Below are 21898 nucleotides of genomic sequence, written 5' to 3'. Positions count from 1 at the left end.
AGATAGTAGCAGGGAAATGACTCTTGGCTATTTCTCAACCAGTTAGAAGACAGGAATGAACTTGGGACCTCATACAAAACCGAGATAAAACTCTGCCTACTAAAGTCAAAATGGATAAAGGTCAGCCCATGGGCCCTCCGTATCCTTCCTGGTCTTTTTCTGAATATCCCTGAAGCTTTCCAAGACTATGCCACTAATTTTTGGCAGCAAAATGTTGAAAAAAAAGAAAAATATGCTCAACAACAAGGGTAAATATGAATGTGTGAAAAAACTCCACTAGATTTAAGATAACTATTTCGGTTAACTCTGTTCACCCCAGACAAGCAGATGAAAATTCTGGTTGGTGTCTCTCGAGTGAGTTGTATTCGACATTAGTGCCCTGTAGTCTTGGCTGTTGCTATTTTTTGTTTTTTAAAAAGGCTACCAATATGTTAAATGAGGAGGCTGAGATCTCTTGTCGCAATTTCTATACTCAGAAGAGGATAAACCAGCATCTGGTGTCTCCTTTTCCCAGATGTCCACGGGAGAAAGAAATAAAAAAATTGTCCCTGCTGTCGCTGCTTCAGGTGTGCATATTACATTATTGTACTGTAATAAATGCTGATGAATACCTTTTGGTTTCTTTGCAGAAATGAGAGCATTGGCTGAACTCCTTGGTCCTTATGGAATGAAGTTCCTAAGTGATAACCTCATGTGGCATGTCACCTCACAGATGGTGGAGCTAAAGGTATAAAGCTCCGTCGAGAGGAGAACAGATTAGAATCAGTTATTTTCTTACTTATTCTGGACTCATGAAGCCATAATATAATTTATTTGGTTTGGGCAGAGTTCTTTGTGAGTCCCCTGCCATTCTTCACGGTCTAGTCTAGTCTATTAACTGAGCAACTCTGATATCTGGTCAACAATGGCTTAGCGCAGTGTATGAAACCTGCCTTTCGGATTAGAAGACAAGGCGCTGAGCAGAAGGTCTGGTTCTAGAAATTCTGCTAAGATTCTTAGGGAGAGATTCGAAGATTGGCATATGGCTGTTTCTCAGAGCAAACTGAGAAGCAGGCTGGTCAAGATAATTTTTGTACCATCTTCAGAGTCTTCATAGAATATCACCAAGTTTCATCTTTTCCAGAAACTTGTGACTGAGAATATGGATATTTTGGTTCAGATCAGATCCAACTTCTGCCGTCCAGAGCAGATGGCAACGCTAATGCCCCGCCTATCAGGTAACTGTTCTGTAAAGCTTGTTTTTCTATTCTCTGCCTCAAGTATTCAGCAGTCATTGGTGAGACTAATAGTGAATTCAGGATATTTTTTTGTTTGTTTCTTAAAAGAAAATAGAGAAACCATAACTAAAGAAGTCAAATCTGTTTTCACCCTGGGCTTTATTACTGACTTTTAAATGCACCGTTTTCTGGCCTAATTTTAGAATGGGTGGTATCATGTCTCATTTCTCACTATGTTGATAAGCCCATATTTTAGAAATAACAAATTCATTAGGTTTAACTCACCTTTCCTCCAAGAGCTCAGGATAGTGAGCATGACATTTCCACCACCACTTTTTCTCACAAGAGCCCTGTGGCATAATATGAGCTGAGAGACTATGACCACCCTCAAGTCATCTAGGGAGTTTCTGTAGCTGAATGTGAACTTCAACCTGGATTTTCCTCCTTCTATAGCACAATTTACCCAACTAAAGCAGACTGGAAATTGGGTGTGGGGACAGAGCAAATTATGATGGCATAGTTTTGTCATGCATTACCGCAGTTTGGGCGAGCTGCCTGGATATATCCTGAGACTGGCCAATAGATTTGGGTGGGGTGAGGGGATGGAGAGGGAATGGAATGGAATAGAATATTATATTGCCAAACTTCTGTGCAGAGTTTTCCACAAAAGAGGTTTTAGATTCTAAATATATCTGAAATCATTAGAAACTTGCCAGCAGATGCAGCCTTGTAGAAGTTTCTGCTGTTCCAGACACTGGTTCTAAATATTGCAACTGTATTGTGCTCTCACTCTAAGACTGTTTAGACTAGGTTGGTTTTCATAGAAATAACAACTTCTGTTGATCTTGGATAGTGTGTCCCATTTGGATGCCTTCTAAAGGTATTTATGGAATAACCACCATTCCCAAGCTGGGTGGTAGTGATTATGGATGTTATACTTCAAATATGATCAGCTACCAGCTTGGGATAAGCTAAGCTAACGGTCTTGTAGCTGCTGGAAAATTGTGTCTATAATCACAATCTATTCTGTCCAGGCATAGATAACGTTCTAAAAAGGATGACAATTATTGGGGAGATTCTGTGGTTTCGGTCAATGGCACAGGAGGGACTTCAAGAGGTAAGTGGCGGGACCTTGATAGTTGTGCACACACAGCTTCAAACAATGGTCTACTCCTTGCTTTGTTTTTTGGTGGAGGGAAGGCAATTAAATAGGAGCTTATAAGAAAAAAGGGTAGATTTTATTTGTTGCATTCACCTCTTGCATTCTAACGTGGACAGGTGTTCAGCAATCATTGCCCTTTCCTGATGGGACCCATTCAGTATCTGAAAGAATTTGTCAACCCTGAGATGGACATAAAGGTAAAACTGTCAATGCTTTTCTTTATCTTCTTGTATGAAGCATGTGGCTGGGTGGGTCCATTCCCTGCACTTTGTGAATGTCGTATCGACAACAATACTGACTCTACGAGCACCATTGTCCTTGCTTGAATCAGTATGCATAGAAAATTTAGGTATCTATGTGTGTGTGTGTGTGTGTGTGTGTGTGTGTGTGTGTGTGTAAGAGAATTTACTTTGCAGGTGCCTAGAATGTGTGTACATCATGCTCACATAGACAGTAATCTGAAAGGGAGACTTCATATCCATACGGTGTCTGCCGATTAAGTTTAAATGCTAATTTTATCTTTAAAAATGCCTTTAAAGATGTTACACAGAATGCCAGTATCTTTAGCATTAATTCAGTACATACCTTACAAAAGAGCTGGTGAATCTCTTAGCATAGATTAGGTATGGACAGCATTTGAGGGGTTGGGAGCTGAAATTGCCAGCACAGTAGTGAAGATAGTGGCCCACAGGTAGCCAACCAGCACCTCAAGTTCCCGCTGTCAGAATTTGATTCCTTTCCCGTGTGAGAATGCCTTCTAGGAGCCGATTTCAATGTTTTAAAATACATCTTAGGGCGTCTTAAGGTTAAGCATGGTAACAATCTGGGAAACCCCAATTTTTAAAGTCCCCCAAACCCTGAAATGGGCTGTGATTTTTTTCTCTCTCTAGTGATTGTGAAACAAGAACAGAAAATAGGATAGCCTACCCTTTCTATGACTTCTTGAAATCACTTCCTGTGTATTTCTGAGAGGTTTAAAGCCTAAATTACAGCTCCCAAGCCCTCAAACGCTGTCCACACTTAATCTAAAATAAAAGATTCACCAGCTCTTTTGTAAGATATATTTTGAAATAATGCTAAAGACACTGGCATCTTTTGTAACACTCTTAAAGGCATTTTTCAGCACAGTTCTGAAAGTGCCAAATTTAGGAACTTTTATTATTTCAGGGTCCCAAATCTATATTCTCTGCATTTTTGCAATCATTGTATCAAAGAGTGGAAAAGATGGAAGAGTGTAGCACACTGGCTCACATTCCTATATTGGCCTTTAAGGTCCACCTTTCTATGTCTCTGTCCACTTTCCTTTTCTCTCTCTGTGCTGCTGTGTTAATGAGGCATCTCTTTCAGGAATACTGTCTGCTATCTTTTAAACGCATCGTGACTTTCTTCAGTTCAGTCTCCGTTGATGTTATGGCTGTGTCGTTGCATTTTTAGCATCCCTGGAGCATCAGTCTGTCTTGGCAGGTGATGTGCTGAGGCATATACTATCTCACACACATACACATAGGGGGCACAATTGAGCAAATTGTCTCTGTTATCTATTAGATTATTATATTGATTAGATTTTTATCCTGCCTTTATTACTTTATAAGTAGCTCAAGGCAGCAAATATACATAATACTCTTTCCCCCTCCTCTTTTTTTCCCCACAACTAGAAGTAGTCCTCAACTTACAAAAGTTTGTTTAGTTCAAAGTTACAATGGCACTGAAAAAAAGTGACTTCTGACTTCCCCTCTCCCCTTACAACCATTGCAGCATCTCCATGGTCATGTGATCAAAATTCAGATGCTTGGCAACTGACTCATATTTATGACGGTTGCAGCGTCCCGGGATCATGTGATCCCCCTTATGACCTTCTGACAAGCAAAGTCAATGGGGGAAGCCAGATTCACTTAACAACCGCGTTACTAACTTAACAACTGCAGTGATTCACTTAATAACTTTGGCAAGGAAGGTCATAAAATGGGGCAAGACTCACTTAACAAATGTCTCACTTAGCAACCGAAATTTTGGGCTCAGTTGTGGTTGTAAATCAAGGATTACCTGGGAGGTTGGGCTGAGAGAGAGTGATTGGCCCCAAATCACCCAGCTGGCTTTCATGCCTAAACTGGGACTAGAACTCACAGTCTCCTGGTTTCTAGGCCAGCATCTTCACGACTACACCAGCTCCATTTATTCCGTCTGATTTTGCTTTGAGAGTCTTTCTAGGCAGTTGCAGGCTATGAGTGGAACATAAGGAGACTCTTTTTTTCAATCTGGCATTTTATTCTGATTGACAGTAGCTCTCCAAGATCTTTAGCCATATTTGCTAAATATTGGGGGGTGGGGAGGTGTTATGGGTTCTTCCGCTGAAATTTTAATTTGTAAGCCACCTGGAGGCACCATGTGTGAGTTGGACAGCCATATATATTTCTTTAATAAATAGATGCATAAATAGATCTGATTGGTTTTAACTGGACATGCCAGAGGTTGAGTCTTGGACATTTCCTATGCAGAGCAGATGCACGTGTTGAGCAACGGTCATGAGCATTGTCTTCATACATTACTGACAGTGCTGTTTGAGCCCAATATCTGTACTGTAGAACAGAGGTCCCCAACCTTGGCAACTTTAAGACTTGTGGACTTCAACTCCCAGAATTCCTCAGCCAGCTTGGCTGGCTGAGGAATTCTGGGAGTTGTAGTCCACAAGTCTTAAAGTTGCCAAGGTTGGAGACCCCTGCTGTAGAAGGAGCTACATCAAAGCATTATATCTTTTGGTTAATCCCTTAATCCTCATTCCTGATTGAGATGGACTGCATGAACTGCTGTGCTACTGACTGTGCTTTTCCATTACTTGGAGAGTTTGGCAGAAGTTCTCCAGCGTCTCTGGAGAGCCCGCGGCTTGATCTGTTTTAATTAGAGATGCCATGGAAGCAAATTTAGATCTTAATTTTGCCCTTCCCATGTGTGTGTGTGTGTCCTTGGTTTCTTGTTAACACGGCTTGCCCCTTCCTCCCTTTTTTTTCTGTAAATCCAATCAGTTTTTGCAGCTTGTAAAGCAGTAAGTGAATCAGGCTTTCAGATGAATTGGGATTTTCAGAATTCCCTGGGAAGAGGCAGGGTTCTTAGTCAGTCTTCCCCAAACCGTGTTCCCTGAATCGCAGTATTCAGCCAGGTCATGGAAACTGATGCAGTTGAGATGGTGGGCCATTTGTAGCCTCAAGGCTCTGTGTTTGGAATACCAGGTAGTTTTACTCATTGAAAAGAAAACATGACAAGAGAAATGCTAAAGTTAGGAATATAATTTCTGTAAAAAAAAGCATTCTGGAAGCTAGTGCTTGCATGAAACAATAACAGACAAGTCTTATTTTGGAAATAATAGAAGGCCTCAGCTTAAGTCTGTCTCTAGCTAAGAGCCTCTAGTATGCTATCCTCCAGCAGGTAGAAAGAGTGGACCAGAAAAAGACCAGAAGTACAGAGGTGAGAGAAAACTGAGAGAGAGAAAAAAGGGATGAAAACCGTGAAAATATCATTCTACACAATAGAAGCTATGTAACATAAAGAGTTACAGAGTTCTTCTGCTAAATGTCTTCGCATCTATGGCCCCTAACAGGCAATATATTTATAGTTAAAGAAATCTGATGCCTGAAAAGTTGGATTTTGACCATATGTGCATTTGGAATCTCCCTTATATAATTCCCCAGCGTCTTCACTGACTGTGACTGATGAATATGGATTGCGTAGATTCCTGCTATTTAGTAGGGGAATGTAAATAAAAGCTACACTATAAGCCCTGAAATAGCAATAGCACTTACACTTATATACAGCTTCATAGTGCTTATGTAGCCCGCTCTGAGCAGTTTACAGAGTCAGCCTATTGCCCCCCAACAATCTGGTCCTCCTTTTACCAATCTCGGAAGGATGGAAGGCTGAGTCAACCTTGAGCCTGTCAGGCTTGAACTCCAGGCTGTGGGCAGAGTCAGCCTGCAATGCTGCATTCTAACCACTGCCCCGCCAGAGCTCCTGGTATAAAAGCAAACTAAGCAAATAAATAATGTAAATGGCAGGTAAAACAAACTAAAACAATTCATAAAATTAACAGTTCTTTCTGTGTTTATAGTGTGGCTCCAGGCACATGATTACTGGACAAGGTTTAAAAGGATGGAGGAGTGGGAGGGTGCTCTAAGTTATCAAAAAATTACCTAGCCATGTCTCCTGTCCTTTGTTTACTTGCCTTTGCGTTTCCTTGGAACATGGTGCTCACTGCAGTTCTTCTTCTTAGTACTAAAAGTGTCTTCTACCAAACCTTCACCCCTTTGCAATAAAAATTCTCACCCCATATTTTGATACATGGAACTAGCATTGTATTACTTAAAAATGAGCTATATTATATATGAGATACATGTATACATGTCCCAATATAGCTCTCTGATATTAATGGTGATTTTTAAGCATTGTGGCTTGATTTTCATTCTCACCATAATCCCCAAGTGGGGATTTTTTCCAGTGCTGTTCAGTTTAGGAATTAATCTTTGATATAGGCAGCAACCTAATTGTTATTTTGCTAAAGTTTCAGGGGATATTTAGATATTTTTTCCATATTGTGTTGGGAGTGTATGCCCACAAAGGGGCCGATGGAAACATGAGGATGTTGCTTCAGTACTTATTGGTGTGACTCTTCAAAACTAGGTAGAAAAAAACAGCATTAATAGCTCAATAAAAGACCCACAATTATGAACAATCTATATTGCAAAATAGGAAAATATTTTTCCCCTGAGTGCAATAAATGTTCACAATAATTGGAAATGTTGCACATAGAAGAACAAAATATGGAACAAAGTAGGTAGTTTTCAGCTAAATCCAATGCTATTGTGGTTGTTGATGGAATTAGCAGAGATGGCTAAATTGACTGTTTTGATAAAAGAAAAGAATATAAGTACTTTTGTTACTACTTGGAAACTGCTTCTGGACTTTGTGCTTGAAGTGGAAAAATGATACTTTGATTTTGAGTTTTACTGATTAGATTGATTCGTTGATATAAAAATGGCTAATTTATACTACTATAGAAATGTAAAAAGTTGAGGTTCGATGTTAATGCCTTATTTTACTGCAACAGAGGGAGTCAGAAGTCAATGCCTCTTTTTCCCTTTCCCCCACTTTTCCATGCTTCGTTTTTCCCCCTTTCTCTTACCTTTGTTCCTTATTATTTGCTTTTGTATTTTCATATTTTATAAGTGAATAAAAATTAAAATTAAAAAAAGGAAAATCAGGAATATATATTTTAAAACTACAATTGTTCTTTTGAACCATTTGTCCATGTTCTTTTCCTTATTTTTCTCCCGCCTTTTTATTTTTATAAATAACTCAAGGGGTCTGTGGAGCTTCTCAGTCATCCAGGTCATAGTTGTCTCAAGGTGCTTTTTTTCTTTCTTTGATAGGCAACTGGACTGTTTTTTCCTTGAGGAAGAAGAAGAAAATGTTTCGCTTTTTATCCAAGAAGCTTCATCAGTTCTGAGGGCAGGGGGAATGGAAGGATAGATCTTCCTCAAGGAAAAAAAAGTGCAGTTGCCTTTTGAAGAAAAAAAGGCACCTTTGAGATAACTCAAATTGGAAAACAAACCTAATATTCCTTTGTGTTCTGGCATAGAGGGTCCCATTTTAGGAGATTACTCACAATGGCACCACCTTGCATTTTGTAATTTGAAAGAATTCTGAAATTCAGGAACTGTCTGAATGTCATGGATTTCTTTCCGTGTGCACTCCATTGAATGCATATTCTTGGTTTGGGCCTAGTCCTACCAGCTGGGGCAGATATTCATTATGGTATTAACTACAGCCCTGTTCTTGTCCCTCTATTGCAGTGTTTCTCAACCTTGACAATTTTAAGGCATGTGGACTTCAACTCCCCAGAATTCTACAATTCTGGGAGTTGAAGTCCACATGCCTTAACATTGTCAAGGTTGAGAAACACTGCTCTATTGCCTTGATAAGGACAGCAGCAGCGGGCAGAGTGCACACAAAGAATGTAAATGATGAAACTGATTTAAATTCATAGCTCAACTAATTAGTGCTGTTCTCTGCTTCCTACCTCTCCCCTCCCCCCCTGCTGTATTAGACTTAATTGCAATCATTACTAGTAGTGGGATTCCTATGAATAAACAGAAGGAATCTTGACTTCCCATTTCCAGCTGGTAAGTGTGAATATAGGAAGAAAGAAATTCGAACTGTTGAACATTTCTTCTGAATGAAAAATGGAGGCACAAATCACTGGCTATCGGGAGCCATCCAGAAACAAGGGAAGCACAGGTGGAGAAAAATCAGGATCCCAGGCAGATTGTGCACTCTGGAGGCATTTGCAGGAATTGAAGCAAGCCATTTTTACTTGTGCCAGGACCGATAGCCAGGAGCCACACTTTAATACTGAGAGCCAGTTTGGTCTACTGGTTTAAGGCAACAGGCTAGAAACCAGGCCGTGAGTTCTAGTGCCGCCTCAGCCATGAAGGCCACTTGGGTGACTTTGGGCCACTCACTCTCTCTCAGCCCAACTCACCTTACAGGGTTGTCGTTGTGGGGGAAAATAGGAGGAGGAAGGTGTGTTGGATATGTTTGCCACCTTGAATTATTTTGAGGGGTCTTTGGTGCTCTCTGAGCTTGCTTGTTTACTTGCAGATGTTTCATTACCCTAACTAGGTAACATCATCAGTGGTAGTAAGGAGTGCTGTTTGCTGTCAGTTTATATTCTGGTGTCTTGCCTGTCTGTGTGGGTGGGGGCGGTCTTAGGGATTCTTTGGTTGGGCTGTTTACTAATGGCGCTTTGGCAGTTTCTTGATTGGCGTATTGCTTACTTGATGGCTGGTCTGAAGTTGACCTTAGAATTAATCTATTCTATGCTGATCTGAGTGCTGATTACTGGTGGAGAAGTGCTGGAGTCTTTTTCTCTTTGGGGTTGGTTGATTGTCTCTTTTGCATAGTCCCGTGGTGGCGAACCTATGGCACGCATGCCATAGGTGGCACATAGAGCCGTCTCTGTGGGCACGCACGCCATCGACCCAGTCCTAGGCCTTCAGCTGGATTTTATAAAATCTTTTCGCTTTAGGCCTCCGCCGCCGTGTACAAAAAAAAAAAAGTTCAATCAATCAATCAATTTCAACTTCTCGCGGGAAAAAAAAATCTTGCAAAGTTGGAATTGATTGATTGAACATTTTAGTCCCACCCAGTCTGCCGTTACCACTGCAGCCACGCCCACCCAATGAGTCACGCCCACCCAATGGGCCACACCCACCCAATGGGCCACATCCACCCAGTCTGCCGTTACCACTGCAGCCACATCCACCCAATGGGCCATGCCCACCCGGCACCCGACGATACATAAGTGGGTTTTGGATTGCAGTTTGGGCACTCGGTCTAAAAGGTTCGCTATCACTGACATAGTCTATAGATGTTGTTAATGTGTCTATTGATGGCTGATTTGTCAGAGTGTCAGACTTCTAGAAATTCCCTGGCATTTTTAGATTTGGCCTGGTCTAGGATTGTCACATTTTCCCAGTTGAAACTATATGGCTTTATGAATTATGAATTTATGAATTATTTTATAAAAATAACAAAGGAGGGATATAAATAAATAAAATACTGGAAAGTACTATGTGAGGATCTCAGCATGGTGCTGATTCTTTCTGGGAGTTATTTGGCGGCGGCGGGGGGGGAATGAGTGGCTGGTTGTCTTTCTAAGAAAAACACTAAGCCTCTTTCAAGCCCCATCACCACACACACACACACATACACACACACATTATCAGATAAAGTTCCATGGTGCCATAAAAATGGCTTTGGGGTGCCCTTTCCTTTTTCAAAAGGCTAGATGGAAGAAGCCTTTATGTTATGGATGGGGAACTTTTGGCCTGCCCTTCAGGCTTCAGCTTTTCAAGTGTGACTGGATCCCCTTTAAATCATGCATTTATCTGGCATGCATTTATGATGGTTGCAGCATCCTAGCTCACCACTTGTGACCTTCCTAGCCAGTTTCCAACAAGCAAAGTCAATGGAGAAAGCTGAATTCCCTTAACAACCATGTGATTTGATTCATATGATTTGATTTCTGATTTTTGATTCTAAATCACATGATCTGATTCCAAAGCACCAGAAGGCAAGACAGAAAACAGTAGATGGAAACTAATCAAGGGGAGAAGCAACCTAGAACTAAGGAGAAATTTCCTAACAGTAAAGACAATTAACCAGTGGAACGACTTGCCTTCAGACCTTGTGGGTGCTTCATCACTGGAGGCTTTTAAGAAGAGACTGGACAGCCATTTGTCTCAAATTGTGTAGGTTCTCCTGCTTGAGCAGGAGATTGGACTAGAAGACCTCCAAGGTCCCTTCCAGTTCTATTCTGATTGATTGATTTGCTTAACAACTGTGACAAAAAAAGTAGTAAAATCAGGCACGAGTCCCTTAATGACCACCTCACTTAGTGATAAAACTTCTGATTCCAATTGTGGCTGTAAGTTGAGGACTATCTGTAAGTTGTTAGGTTGATTATGTTTTAATATATTTAGCGGGTATGTTATTATGTGATACTGGATAGTTGGAAACCAAGCATTTGGGGAACCAACATTTAAAATGCTCTGGTTTGAAATTTCCGAAGAGAAGATACTTACAATTTACACATAATGCAGATTTCCTTATTTTTATCTTAATATGCAAACAGAATCAGTAAAAAAAAAAAGAAGAAAGATTAAATTTTGGAGCACAAAAGCAATATTTGCAACTGTGATTTGTTGAATGTAATTATAATTGTAGCTTGGTGTGATATGTAAGCCGAGCACACTATTGGAACTTTCAACTGGTGTGTTTTCTATCCAGACCTCTAACAGCTCAGAACTGCATTATGATAAGAGTAAGGAAAACAGCCAAAAATGGTCCAAGCAGATGAAAATTACTTTGTTCATCTGTATTAATTCTGTATGGGTTTTGATTTGATCAATAAATTATGGCTTAATAGGACACGTGATTTCACAATGCTTTTATTTATTTCAGGACACATAATGGTGAGAAGCACACAGTGGGCCATATGTTTTTGAGCCTCGCAGCTGTGAGATAGTCTTTCTTTTATTTGTTTCCAAGAAGATGAAAGGGTATCTCATTTTAATTTGCTCTGGGTTCTTGGCACAAGGATACCCTTCCAGTCTACAAAGTTATCTAATCTTGTATTAGCTGTAGAAAACAGAATATAACCAACAGCCAGGAATTAAGAACTGGAAAAAAATCTGTAGAAATAAGTCCCCGTGTTTGCTGCAAGAGTGCTGAATTGGTACAGGCTGCTTCAATGAGTGGGGGTGTGGGTGCTCTGTCATTCATAAGCCTCTCCACTTAAATCAGCTTGTGTATATCATAGAAATGCTTGATAGAGTGGGCATAAGGTAGCAGGAGCCGACCTGTTCCGCTTTAAACAACCGTAAATGTTTTAATACTTTCTTTAGCCCCCAGCTGCCTTCTCTGTCAGCTTTACATGAAATCCAGCAGAAGACTTTCACAGCCAGTTAATTCCTCTTCTCCTCTCTTCTCCCTTCTGGCTTTTGGAAGTAACTGAAAATTTAAATCCAGTTCATACGTTTAGAGAGAGTCAGTGGCCCTATTTCAGCGACAGAGCAGCAGGAATGCAAAGTGGCCTTGCCACAAGGCAGGTGAGCAGGCAGGCAGCCTTTGTGCCCGAAGGACCGTGTTTCTTCCGATTCAAAAAAAAGAAATTGCATTTGGCTGTAGTTGTGGAGACTAGGGTCTGGGAAGATCGAGATACAGGGAATTGAAGTAGCATCCTAGAGGGGCAAGATCTTGCCTGAGCAAATCTAATGGGGGAAATTGTATTTTGTTTTTTTCACTGATCCTGAATTAGCCACATCTATTTTGTCTCCTCTTCCCACTCAATCTTGTATTTGTGCAGTAGGGAAGCAACATGGGCAGTAAGAAAGTACAAACACATTATTTGCCTTACTTTTATAAGACGTCTTCAGCACAAGACACTGGATAGTCATAGTCATATATTTGGGAGAATTAATATAATGAATCTACATTAAAATTCAAACTAAAAACTGTATCTCTTCCTGGACGCTGTAAACCTTCAGGACTTCATCCTGAAGAAATACTATCCTGGGTCACTCTGAAGTCCTCCCTATTTAGAGAGCTCTGTGTGTGTGTGTGTGTGTGTGTGTGATGGGTATCATATGGTTACATGCAAAGTGTGGAGCGGACAATTGTATCATGCAAGGAGGAATTTTAGGGTAATAAAAGTACAATAGGATGCCATCTTTGCTTTCAAGGTTGAGAATTTGCTTGAATTTATTTAAATCAAAGGTTTAAATTGTTGCCACTCTTCCTTCTGCTCTATGAATATATTCACCATTTAATTCACCATTTAATTCACCACAAACCAGACAGAGCATATTAAGTAGAATAACACAGTATTCTAGATCTTTGTGGCCAAAGAACTTAGAAATTGTATAGTGGTTGAAAGCAAGGATCACTGGGGATTTATAATAGAAGTAGGTTGGAAGGTGAGGAAAGAAAAAAGCAGCTGTGATGTTTAAACCCAAAGGTGCTTTTTCAAAAGGCATCTGGACTTTATTTTCCTTGAAGACGTTTCTCTCATCCAAGAAACTCTTCAGTTTTGATTGAATGGTGGAGGATGGAAGGATTTATATTCCTTGCAGTCATATGGTTGTTAGCATCTTCCACCATTCAGCCAGAACTGAAGAAGCTTCTTGAATGAGAAGAGAAACATCTTCAAGGAAAAACAAAGTCCAGCTGCCTTTTGAAAAAGCACCTTTGGGACGCCATGAGCTGGATGACTGAGAAGCTCCATAGATATGATGGTTAAATAAATGAAAGGCCTTCCATAGGGTGTAGTAAAAAGAAACGTCATTGAGCTGTCTTTTGTGCATGGGTGTCTCCTCTGATTTGAGAACCTTCCACTGATTCCTGTATTAGTTGCCTTAATTTCTGTTGTCAATAAATGACAATGCAAAGAGGTTTTATGAAGACTTCAATCTAGGAAAGTGTAATGGAGGAAGACAGTGTGGCAGGAGCATGTGTATGTATGGAAGAAAGTGTTGATACTTCTGCTTCGATTCAAGGTCCTCTATGTTTATAGTCTCTAGATCAGTATCACACCTGGCTTCTCTCCAATGTTGTTTCTCCTCTTGTTATAATTATTGCCCTTTGTGATGGCACTTATGCTGATAGCTTGATTTTTAGCTGCCATCTTTTCTTCTAACACTGCACTGACATGTTTTCCAAAGCAAAGGTCAACACACTACAAGCAACTTCTTCACTTTTATAACTCACTTGGTTGCACAGAGACTCCCGAGTCGCTTATCAGAGATTTGGCCCCAGCTTTATTTTGCCCAAGCCTGGTTGTTTGAATAATATCTATTAGATTTTGAACTGGGATGACAGGTTCATGGATTGCCTTCATTCTATTTTCTTTGGGTAATATTTTCTTGTAAAGCACTGTATAACATACAGTAATCACTGTATAACATACAGTAGTTTTGTGGATATTATGCTAATATTTTATTGCCGAATGGTGGATCACTTTGGATAGTTTATGGCAGAAGTGCTTTATGCATTTTAAAGACCCAGTCAAATGATTGATTTGGTGCCTCATTGAACAACAGGATTGTTGGTCATGAATTGTGGACAAACTGTGAATTGGCAAGACTTTCCGCTCAGCCCCAACTCCACAATAGGCCTGGAAGTCTGAATTTTTGCCCCTTGGCCTTTGGTTCTTCTTAGAGGGCCGTTTCTCGATAAAATTACAAAACCACACATATTTGATTACTGTAGAGGGAAGGGAGAATGGCCTTGAAGGACAGGAGGACTAAGAAAATGGTCAAATAAAAGAGGATTTTGTCCAGGGCAGGAATGTAACCTGAGTAAATGAGACTCTCCCTAGTTCTCACGAAGATGGGGGAGGGTGGGGAGGGTACATTCAGACTTGCAAGCCTCTGTTATTATAGTTTTATAGTAAAAATAGTACTGACCTACATGACGTTTTATTTTACCTTAGCAATTATGAATATCTCTGGTTTTGCTTCCTGCTGCTTTGCTTCATTGGTTTTGTTCCTGAATCTACAAATGTTATTGAGACAAAAGACTAATAAGGATGGAGCAATAGAGACAACCTGTCTTGTGTCCTGTCTTAGATTAACCGTGGACAAAACAATGTTGAATTATCCAATATTTCCTTTTCATCTTAGTGTGAGGTGAAGTGTTTTCTCAGTGACAAAAAGCCAGCTAGTGATGCCGATCAAATCTCCCTTTGTGATGTAGTGTCATTACACCATGAGTCTCTTTGTTTCCTACAGCCAAAGCTATAATGTGTAGGAAATCGCTGAGTGTCAAATATAAGTTTTGCACATGTGTACATTTATTATAATGAAAAAGCTTAAATAGCATGAAGTGGAAATGAAATAGCAAAGTTCTGAGGGAATATAAGAAGTTCTCATTTTTCTGGGTCTCATTTTTTTATTTCCTTTAAGTAAACCAGATTCAATTTTACTCTGGTTTGAGCTTACACCAAAACCAAACGAGCCTTATTTTGATTTTATAAAAAGTGTGAATCCATTTTTTGTAAAAAACAAAAAACAAAACTACCAGTGGGAGGTGAAGATACCTGATCTTTTTGTTTTTGTTTTAATTGTGAAGAGTTATGTTGCTTTCTTTCTAGCAATACAGGAGAATGATATGGCCCACCTGCAGTCAGAAGTAATACAGTTACTGGAATTCTACCATGTTCTTTGCTTAATGAGGTGTAGACCAGATCCACCATGTTGACAGGGAACGTTATAAGAAAGAGGGAAAAAAAGGGAACAAAGTCCAGCAGCAATTCTGTCCCTCTCATAAGACCGGCCATTCTCTTTAGGTGACCTTGAGCATCTTTGAACTGGCCACAGCTGCAGGGCTCCCCTGTGACATTGACCCAGCCCTGGTCTCTGCCCTCTGCAACCTGAAAAAAGGTAAGGATACAGCTTACTAACATTTGCCTGTCTTGCTCCATTAAGATAAAAGTCTAGGGCTGCAGCATGCCATCCTGTATCATCTAGCGCTGGGAAAGATCCTCTTTTAGGGAATCTCTCCAAGCTGAGCATCAACTCGGCAAAAATATTTCATCTCTTGTCTCCAGGAACTGTCACTGCTTGGATGCCATTGCTGGTTTGTTTGTACTGAAAAGGCCCACTGCCAGATCCGTGCGAAGAAAATGCAGCTAGCCAGCATTTTTTCCTGTGCCTTTCTCAGTTGGCAGGGGCAGTCTAGTATGTGTAATAAACAGTATTTATGGGTTCTGAACATCTCTGTGGGTGAGATGTATGCAGTCTCGTACTTAGAGATTTTTCTTCTTCTTCCGTTCAATCACGTTAGATTTGTGGGGATTGCCTGGACAAGTCCTTTGTGATTTTCCATGGCCTCCTTCCTAAGTCTGAGAAAAAGTTACTGGCCCAAGGTTATCGGCTGGCTTCATGTCTAATGGGGAACTAATATATTTGAGGGGTCCTTGGTGCTCTCTGAGCTTGCTTGTTTTCTTGCAAGAAAACAAGCAAGCTCAGAGAGCACCAAGGACCCTTCATTTCAACCCTGAGCTACAAATATTCTCCTTCATTGGTACTAACATATCTAACAGATATTAGAGACATTAGGAGCACATTTTTTTTTAAATTTTTTCTTCTCTCTTTCCTATTTTCAAAACCTAGATAATTTGGGTAGAGGGGATCAGAGTGGAGTTGCCATTTGCACGCCTTGAATAATTCAAGGCACTGGACTGCTACAATAAGTAAATTCAATTGCTATGGAAGTGCATACTTTTCTTTGATCAGCAGATTAATTCTATGACCAGCGGTCTATTTTTCATCCTCCTTTGCTGCAACGTAGGTCAGAGATGAACAGCAGCATCTTTGATCTGCGAGCTTATGCACCAGAGACAAGTTCCTTGTGTGTCCAATCACACTTGGCCAATAAAGAATGTTCCATTTCATATTCCATCTTGTGAATGCAACAGCTCAGCTGGTGGCGAGGAAAAAAAGAGCAGAGACCCAGCAGCTTCTCGGTGTGCCCATAAATCCTGCTTTCTCCACAGAAAGACGGCTGCTTTCATATCATGAAAGTATCAAAGCAAAGCTACAGTCCTCCTGTCATTCAATCAGTGGCCAACAAAAAGACAGTGACTGTGCCCCTCTTTACTGCATCTAAGCCAGCTTCTGGCAACAGCCTTGTTCTGTTCTTCATTTTGATACCCTGAGGAAAAATTTTCCTGATCCCTGTTCTAGAACTTTCTTGGTTTAGAATTTTTTTTAAAAAAATGAAGATTTACTACAGTTTGTGTTCTGCAAATGAAGGTAAATATACATGACGCAGGATAATGTTGCCGGATCCAGTCTGAGTCAGTCACCAGAACTGTAGGTTTATTCTTCTAAGCTGGGGTAGGCCACCTTGGCTCTTTTATGATTCGTGGACTTCAACTCCCAGAATTCCTGAGCCAGCATGGCTGGCTCAGGAATTCTGGGAGTTGAAGTCCACGAGTCATAAAAGAGCCAAAATGGCCTACCCCTAAGCTGTCGGGCTTCTGCTGGAGCCCATCATCAGGGAACTTCTCTCTCTCCAGAATATGTGCACTGGGCTGTTGTATTTATATGGTGCTTGGTTATATGTAGCTTCTAGTTCTTAATTAGGATGTTGATGGCTGGCTATTAAGTCATCAATTGTTATTTCCTTGTGCCAATGCCCCCTCAGCTGTGAAGTACCTGATAAGTTGGTGGTAAATCAGCACTCCTGTTGACTGACAAGGAACCAGTTTCCCAGGCTGCAATCATTTCCCTGGCTATTTTTGTTCCTATTCAGCCAACAATCTAGTGGCTGGGAAATTGAATGCCTGTCCTCGTTCCTTGCAGTGTGAGGCTACCAATGAGTTCGGGTCTCCTCTTTTAACAGCTCACTCTTATTCTCGCAGTCTGGTGGTTAGCTTCCTCCCCCTGTGTCCCACACAGCTGCAGGAGCAATCCATGCAGGGAATCTGGTAAATTATGTTTGAAGTTTCTCCCACTTCCAAACGATCCTTGTAGTGCATGATTTGTCCTTGTATGGTAGCCTCTGGACAGTGGGCGATGTCCACTTGCAGGTCTCGGAGGTTGCATTCTGCTGCTTCTGTTTGTGTTTTCTTCACTTCCCTCCAGCTTTTAGGAGGGTCCCCAATGCAATCCCAAACTGCCTCAATACCTGACTGAACCTAATTGGAAAATCTGCAGGCTTTTTTCCAGTCCATCTGAAGACCTTAATTAAATGCAGACTCCATGGCTTAAGCATCCGTCACTTTCGCTCTTTCCCTCTTTCTTTTGTTTGCCATTTTTCTCAGTGAAAATGTCTGGAGAGTAATTTGAAAGCTTGCATGCAATCTTGTGACCCTTTCTCAGAAAATAAAGACATTTTGCATAAGGATAATGCTTACTATGATTCTTAGAAAGGGTTTAACTAAGGGCAATATCTGATGCTCCAGTTGCTTATGCATTTCTTCTCTGCATGAGGATGTAAAGAATTATAGGAGGATCATCTCTGTTTCAAAATGACCTGCAAAACTGTGAATTTGGTAGATCGGGACTGCCATCTTCTTGCTACCTGAATTGTCTTGAACATTTTCCTTTTTACTGAGATGTATAGTATTTGTATGCCTGGTGTCTGCAATGCTAGTTTCAAGCTGAAACGGTGACTTCGTTGTAGTTTGTTATGCATCTCGCTTTTGCCTGGGGTGACTCCCAGCAAGCTTGCTTCCTTCCTCTTCCTGCTGGCTCAGGAAACCATGGTTATGTGGCACCATTCAGCCGAAATCATCTCTTCCTGCCACAATAATTACATTCCCAAGACTTCCCCCCCACACACACATATAGTGCAATGGCATGCTTGGGTAAACTATGGTTTGTTGAACAGGCAATAAGAAAAAAACCTGAGGTTTTCAAATGAGTGGGTTTACACATTGTCTCAAAAAGCACAATCCACATTAAAGTTTGGCAGGGCCTTTGAACCCAGCTTTGCTCTGTATAATATGGTGGCCTATTAAGGATTAATGAGGCCTGAAGAGGGCAATGTTGATATTCATTTTATACCGTATTATGAACTGAATCAAATCAGCTTTCTCTTTTTTCTTGTATATACATGCTTACAAATATATATATATAATCTGCACCAGAGAGACACATTGGTCTCCCTCTCAGTTTAAGGAACAATAATGAGATGTGTAGAACTTATGGGGTTTTTTTTTCTCCTCTCCTTTCCTATCCTCCATCCCACCACCCATTATTCTAGTAGTGTCTTCTTTTTATTTATTTCTTTATGATGCACACGTGTTGATTGAAGCAGAGCTGAGCAGTCTCAGTTCTGTTCAGCTAGCCAGCTCCTTCCATCGGTTAATTTATTGGCTTGTCAGAACCACCATACATTTTTTTTAATTCTCCCCTCCTTGCTTTTCCCCCCGTTCTTGGGGGGCAAGCCTTCTGAGCAGCTGAGCTGGAGAAAAACTGCCAATGTAAATCAGACTTATTTCTGAAATCTCTTGGTGTACACCATCCTTTTTGTCTTCCTGATAGAAAGCTCATCCCCCGAGGAAGACTACAAGATAGCCTGCTTGCTTCTAGTCTTCATAGCTGTGTCTCTGCCACTCCTGGTCTCGGATCCTTCCTCTATTTTCCTCACTGAGATAGACGGTAAGAGACATAATACCAGCATGGAGCAACGTCTCCAAATGTCTGCTAATATATTTGTTTGCTGTCTTATCTGGTTTATATGACATGTTAACTTTTGACTCAAGTTGTATCAGTTTTAACACAATCTGTATCCTGACTTGGGGCAGCTTTCCTACCGCTGTCTAAGATGCAAAAATCCAGGGAGGCAGAAGTGACTTTTTGTTACCATCTACTGGTTGCCTGGATTATGGCAGCAAGTTGTGGAAGACGTAAGCTTGCTTGCCTGCATATTTATTTAATTATCAAATTTATATGGCTGCCCATCTCACAAGAAGTGACTTGTGTTGTACAGCAAAAAAAAACCTATTAAAACAATAAACATGTCAAACACAGTCATATTGAAACACACACACACACACACACACACACACACAGGGACAGAGAAAGAGAGACAGACAGAGATTCAGTCAGCAACATAGCATCTCTAGATGTCACCAGTCCCCTGAGACTGCCAGGCCTGATGACAAAGTCAGGTTTTGAAGTCCAGAAAATAAGAAGGGACGGATCTGTCCTCACTTCAGAGGGGAGAATGTTCCATAAGATGGCTACCACAGCAGAGAAGGCCTACCTCCTCGGGCTGCCAAGCGTAGTTCACTGAGAAACAGGACCTGTAGCATGCTTCTCTTGCCAGATCTAATGAGATAAGCAATTGGGGAATACTTAATATAATACTTAAAACACAGTCCAATGTGATGACTGGATATAGGTTGAGGTCTACATAATAGTTAAACTTTGTCTATGCTTTGAGAATACAAGTATAGCTGCTCCTGCAGCTACATTTCTCCTCACTATACTTTGTTCCCTTCTCCGTCACAGATGCCAGCAGGATCTGATTCACACATAGGGACCAGCTAAAACAAAAAAATCATGTTTGTAGATCTTGCCACCTGAGAATACCTGAAGTGCTAATTCCTCTTCTGGTTGAACCAGGCCTCTGTTTGGAGAAAGTGATGGCCAGATGGTGGCTGAAATGAGATTTCCTTTCTCCTTCCCTGGTAGCATGAGAGGGAATGGAACCAGTCCTTGGGGCAGTTCAGCATCTCTTTTCCAATATGTTAAAGGCTAAGCAAACGAGGAGGCAGATCTTAGCCCAAAGTACAACCTTTTTATCTGGGATCACCAGGGTTAGGGAATAGGTTTAGCATGAAAAATATTTCTGGCTGCAGCTGAAAAGGCTTGCACTAAGAATCAGTGTTAGGCAATCATATAGTCAGAGATAGCTCTGGGCTACTTCCAGCATTTGATGTCCCCTTGCCATAATATAATTTTTATGATGGTGATTTGAACACTTCTAATTATATGTCTAAAGTTGAGTTTCTTTTGAGTTTGAGGCCAAGTTTACTCCTCCTTCCTTGTCCCTCATTGGCTGTACCATGGAATTTCATTGGATAGCTTTGAAATTAGGTCACATTGGTCCGAGCAATTGTTAAAGTTCTGAAATGCTGCCTGAGGGTAGCAACAGTACAATTTTTAGCAGGTGACATTGGCCACTCCCTTTCTTTAGCAAAAGCAGCCAAAGATCAGGATTGTAACTGCGTTACGGAGACAGGTAAATTGGGAAACATCCTTGCATTGTTGGGAACTTACTGTTGTAATTGCTCTACAGTACAGGTGCCCCCTCAAATTTTAAAGTCCACTTGACAGAGCAGAATATGGTTTTAATTTTGCAAAAGTACCTAGAATTCTTTCTGCAGTCCAGGAAGATCCCTCTCAAAACAAACACAAAGAACTTCTACAACCTTACAGGTGGTCCTCGACTTATAACAGTTCATTTAGTGACCATTCGAAGATACAATGGCATTGAAAAAAGTGACTTAGGACTATTTTTCACCCTTATGACCATTCCAGCATCCCCAGGGTCACGTGATTTACATTTGGATGCTTGACAGGTGGTTCATATTTATGACGGTTGCTGCGTCCCCGTGGGGGGGGTCACGTGATCACATTTTGCGACCTTCTGACAAGCAAAGTCAATGGGGGAAATCAGATTCACTTAACAACAGGGTTACTAACTTAACAGCTGCACTGAGTCACTTAGCAAATGTGGCAAGAAAAGTCGTAACCTGAGGCAAAACTCACTTAACAAATTTCTCACTTAACAACAGAAATGTTGGGCTCAATTGTGGTTGTAAATCAAGGACTATCTGTACTGACACAAGGGGAAGATCATCATCAAATGACCTCCTGCAGCCTTTTTGACTGTTAGGAGGTTCGGTTATATCCTCAGGCCCTGAAATATTGCCCCCTCCCAACTTAGTATTTTGGGCAAAACCAAATAGCTGTAGGATGTCCATCATTACTAAGGGTACCGTGGTCCACTATATTGTTTGAACTCAACTCTTGCTATCTCTTTGCTGCAGGTTATAGGAACAATATCCACTGCCTTGCCAAAGCTATCATCCAGGTGTCGGCTGCCCTCTTCACCATCTACAACAAAAATATTGAGAGCCATCTCAAGGAATTTCTGGTTGTGAGTGGACCTCTTGATCTTTCTTGCGTGTGTTCTTCCTCCATGGGTTTTCAGGACTCCCCGACTCTCCTTTATTTCTCTAGATCAACACAAATATGTTGTTCATAGTATGTTTAGGTGTGTGTCATGTATGTGTTTCACTTTGAGAGCGGGCAACTAAATTTCATTTTTGATGTGTGCCATTGTGCCCACAGTATAAAAATGACAATAAAGGTTATCTTATCTTATCTTATCTTATCTTATCTTATCTTATCTTATCTTATCTTATCTTATCTTATCTTATCTTATCTTA

At 40.8% G+C, this 21898-nt stretch overlaps 1 protein-coding gene across 1 annotated transcript in view; it reads left to right on the top strand.

The window, feature by feature from the left end:
* The window catches only part of NCKAP1L (NCK associated protein 1 like), a 79304-nt gene that overhangs the window by 44235 nt on the left and 13171 nt on the right, over positions 1-21898 (top strand). The window contains exons 23-29 of the mRNA XM_015816764.1: positions 630-727; positions 1124-1217; positions 2252-2334; positions 2496-2576; positions 15275-15368; positions 18981-19097; positions 21497-21606. Coding sequence (XP_015672250.1) covers positions 630-727; positions 1124-1217; positions 2252-2334; positions 2496-2576; positions 15275-15368; positions 18981-19097; positions 21497-21606 — 677 coding nt within the window. The remainder of the gene's footprint in view (positions 1-629; positions 728-1123; positions 1218-2251; positions 2335-2495; positions 2577-15274; positions 15369-18980; positions 19098-21496; positions 21607-21898) is intronic.

This window comes from Protobothrops mucrosquamatus, unplaced genomic scaffold, assembly GCF_001527695.2.
Source record: "Protobothrops mucrosquamatus isolate PMUCROS unplaced genomic scaffold, P.Mucros_1.0 scaffold492, whole genome shotgun sequence".
NCBI lineage: Eukaryota > Metazoa > Chordata > Lepidosauria > Squamata > Viperidae > Protobothrops > Protobothrops mucrosquamatus.
The sequence above is the reverse complement of the archived record's forward strand: the minus strand, read 5'-3'. Positions and strand labels throughout refer to the sequence as shown.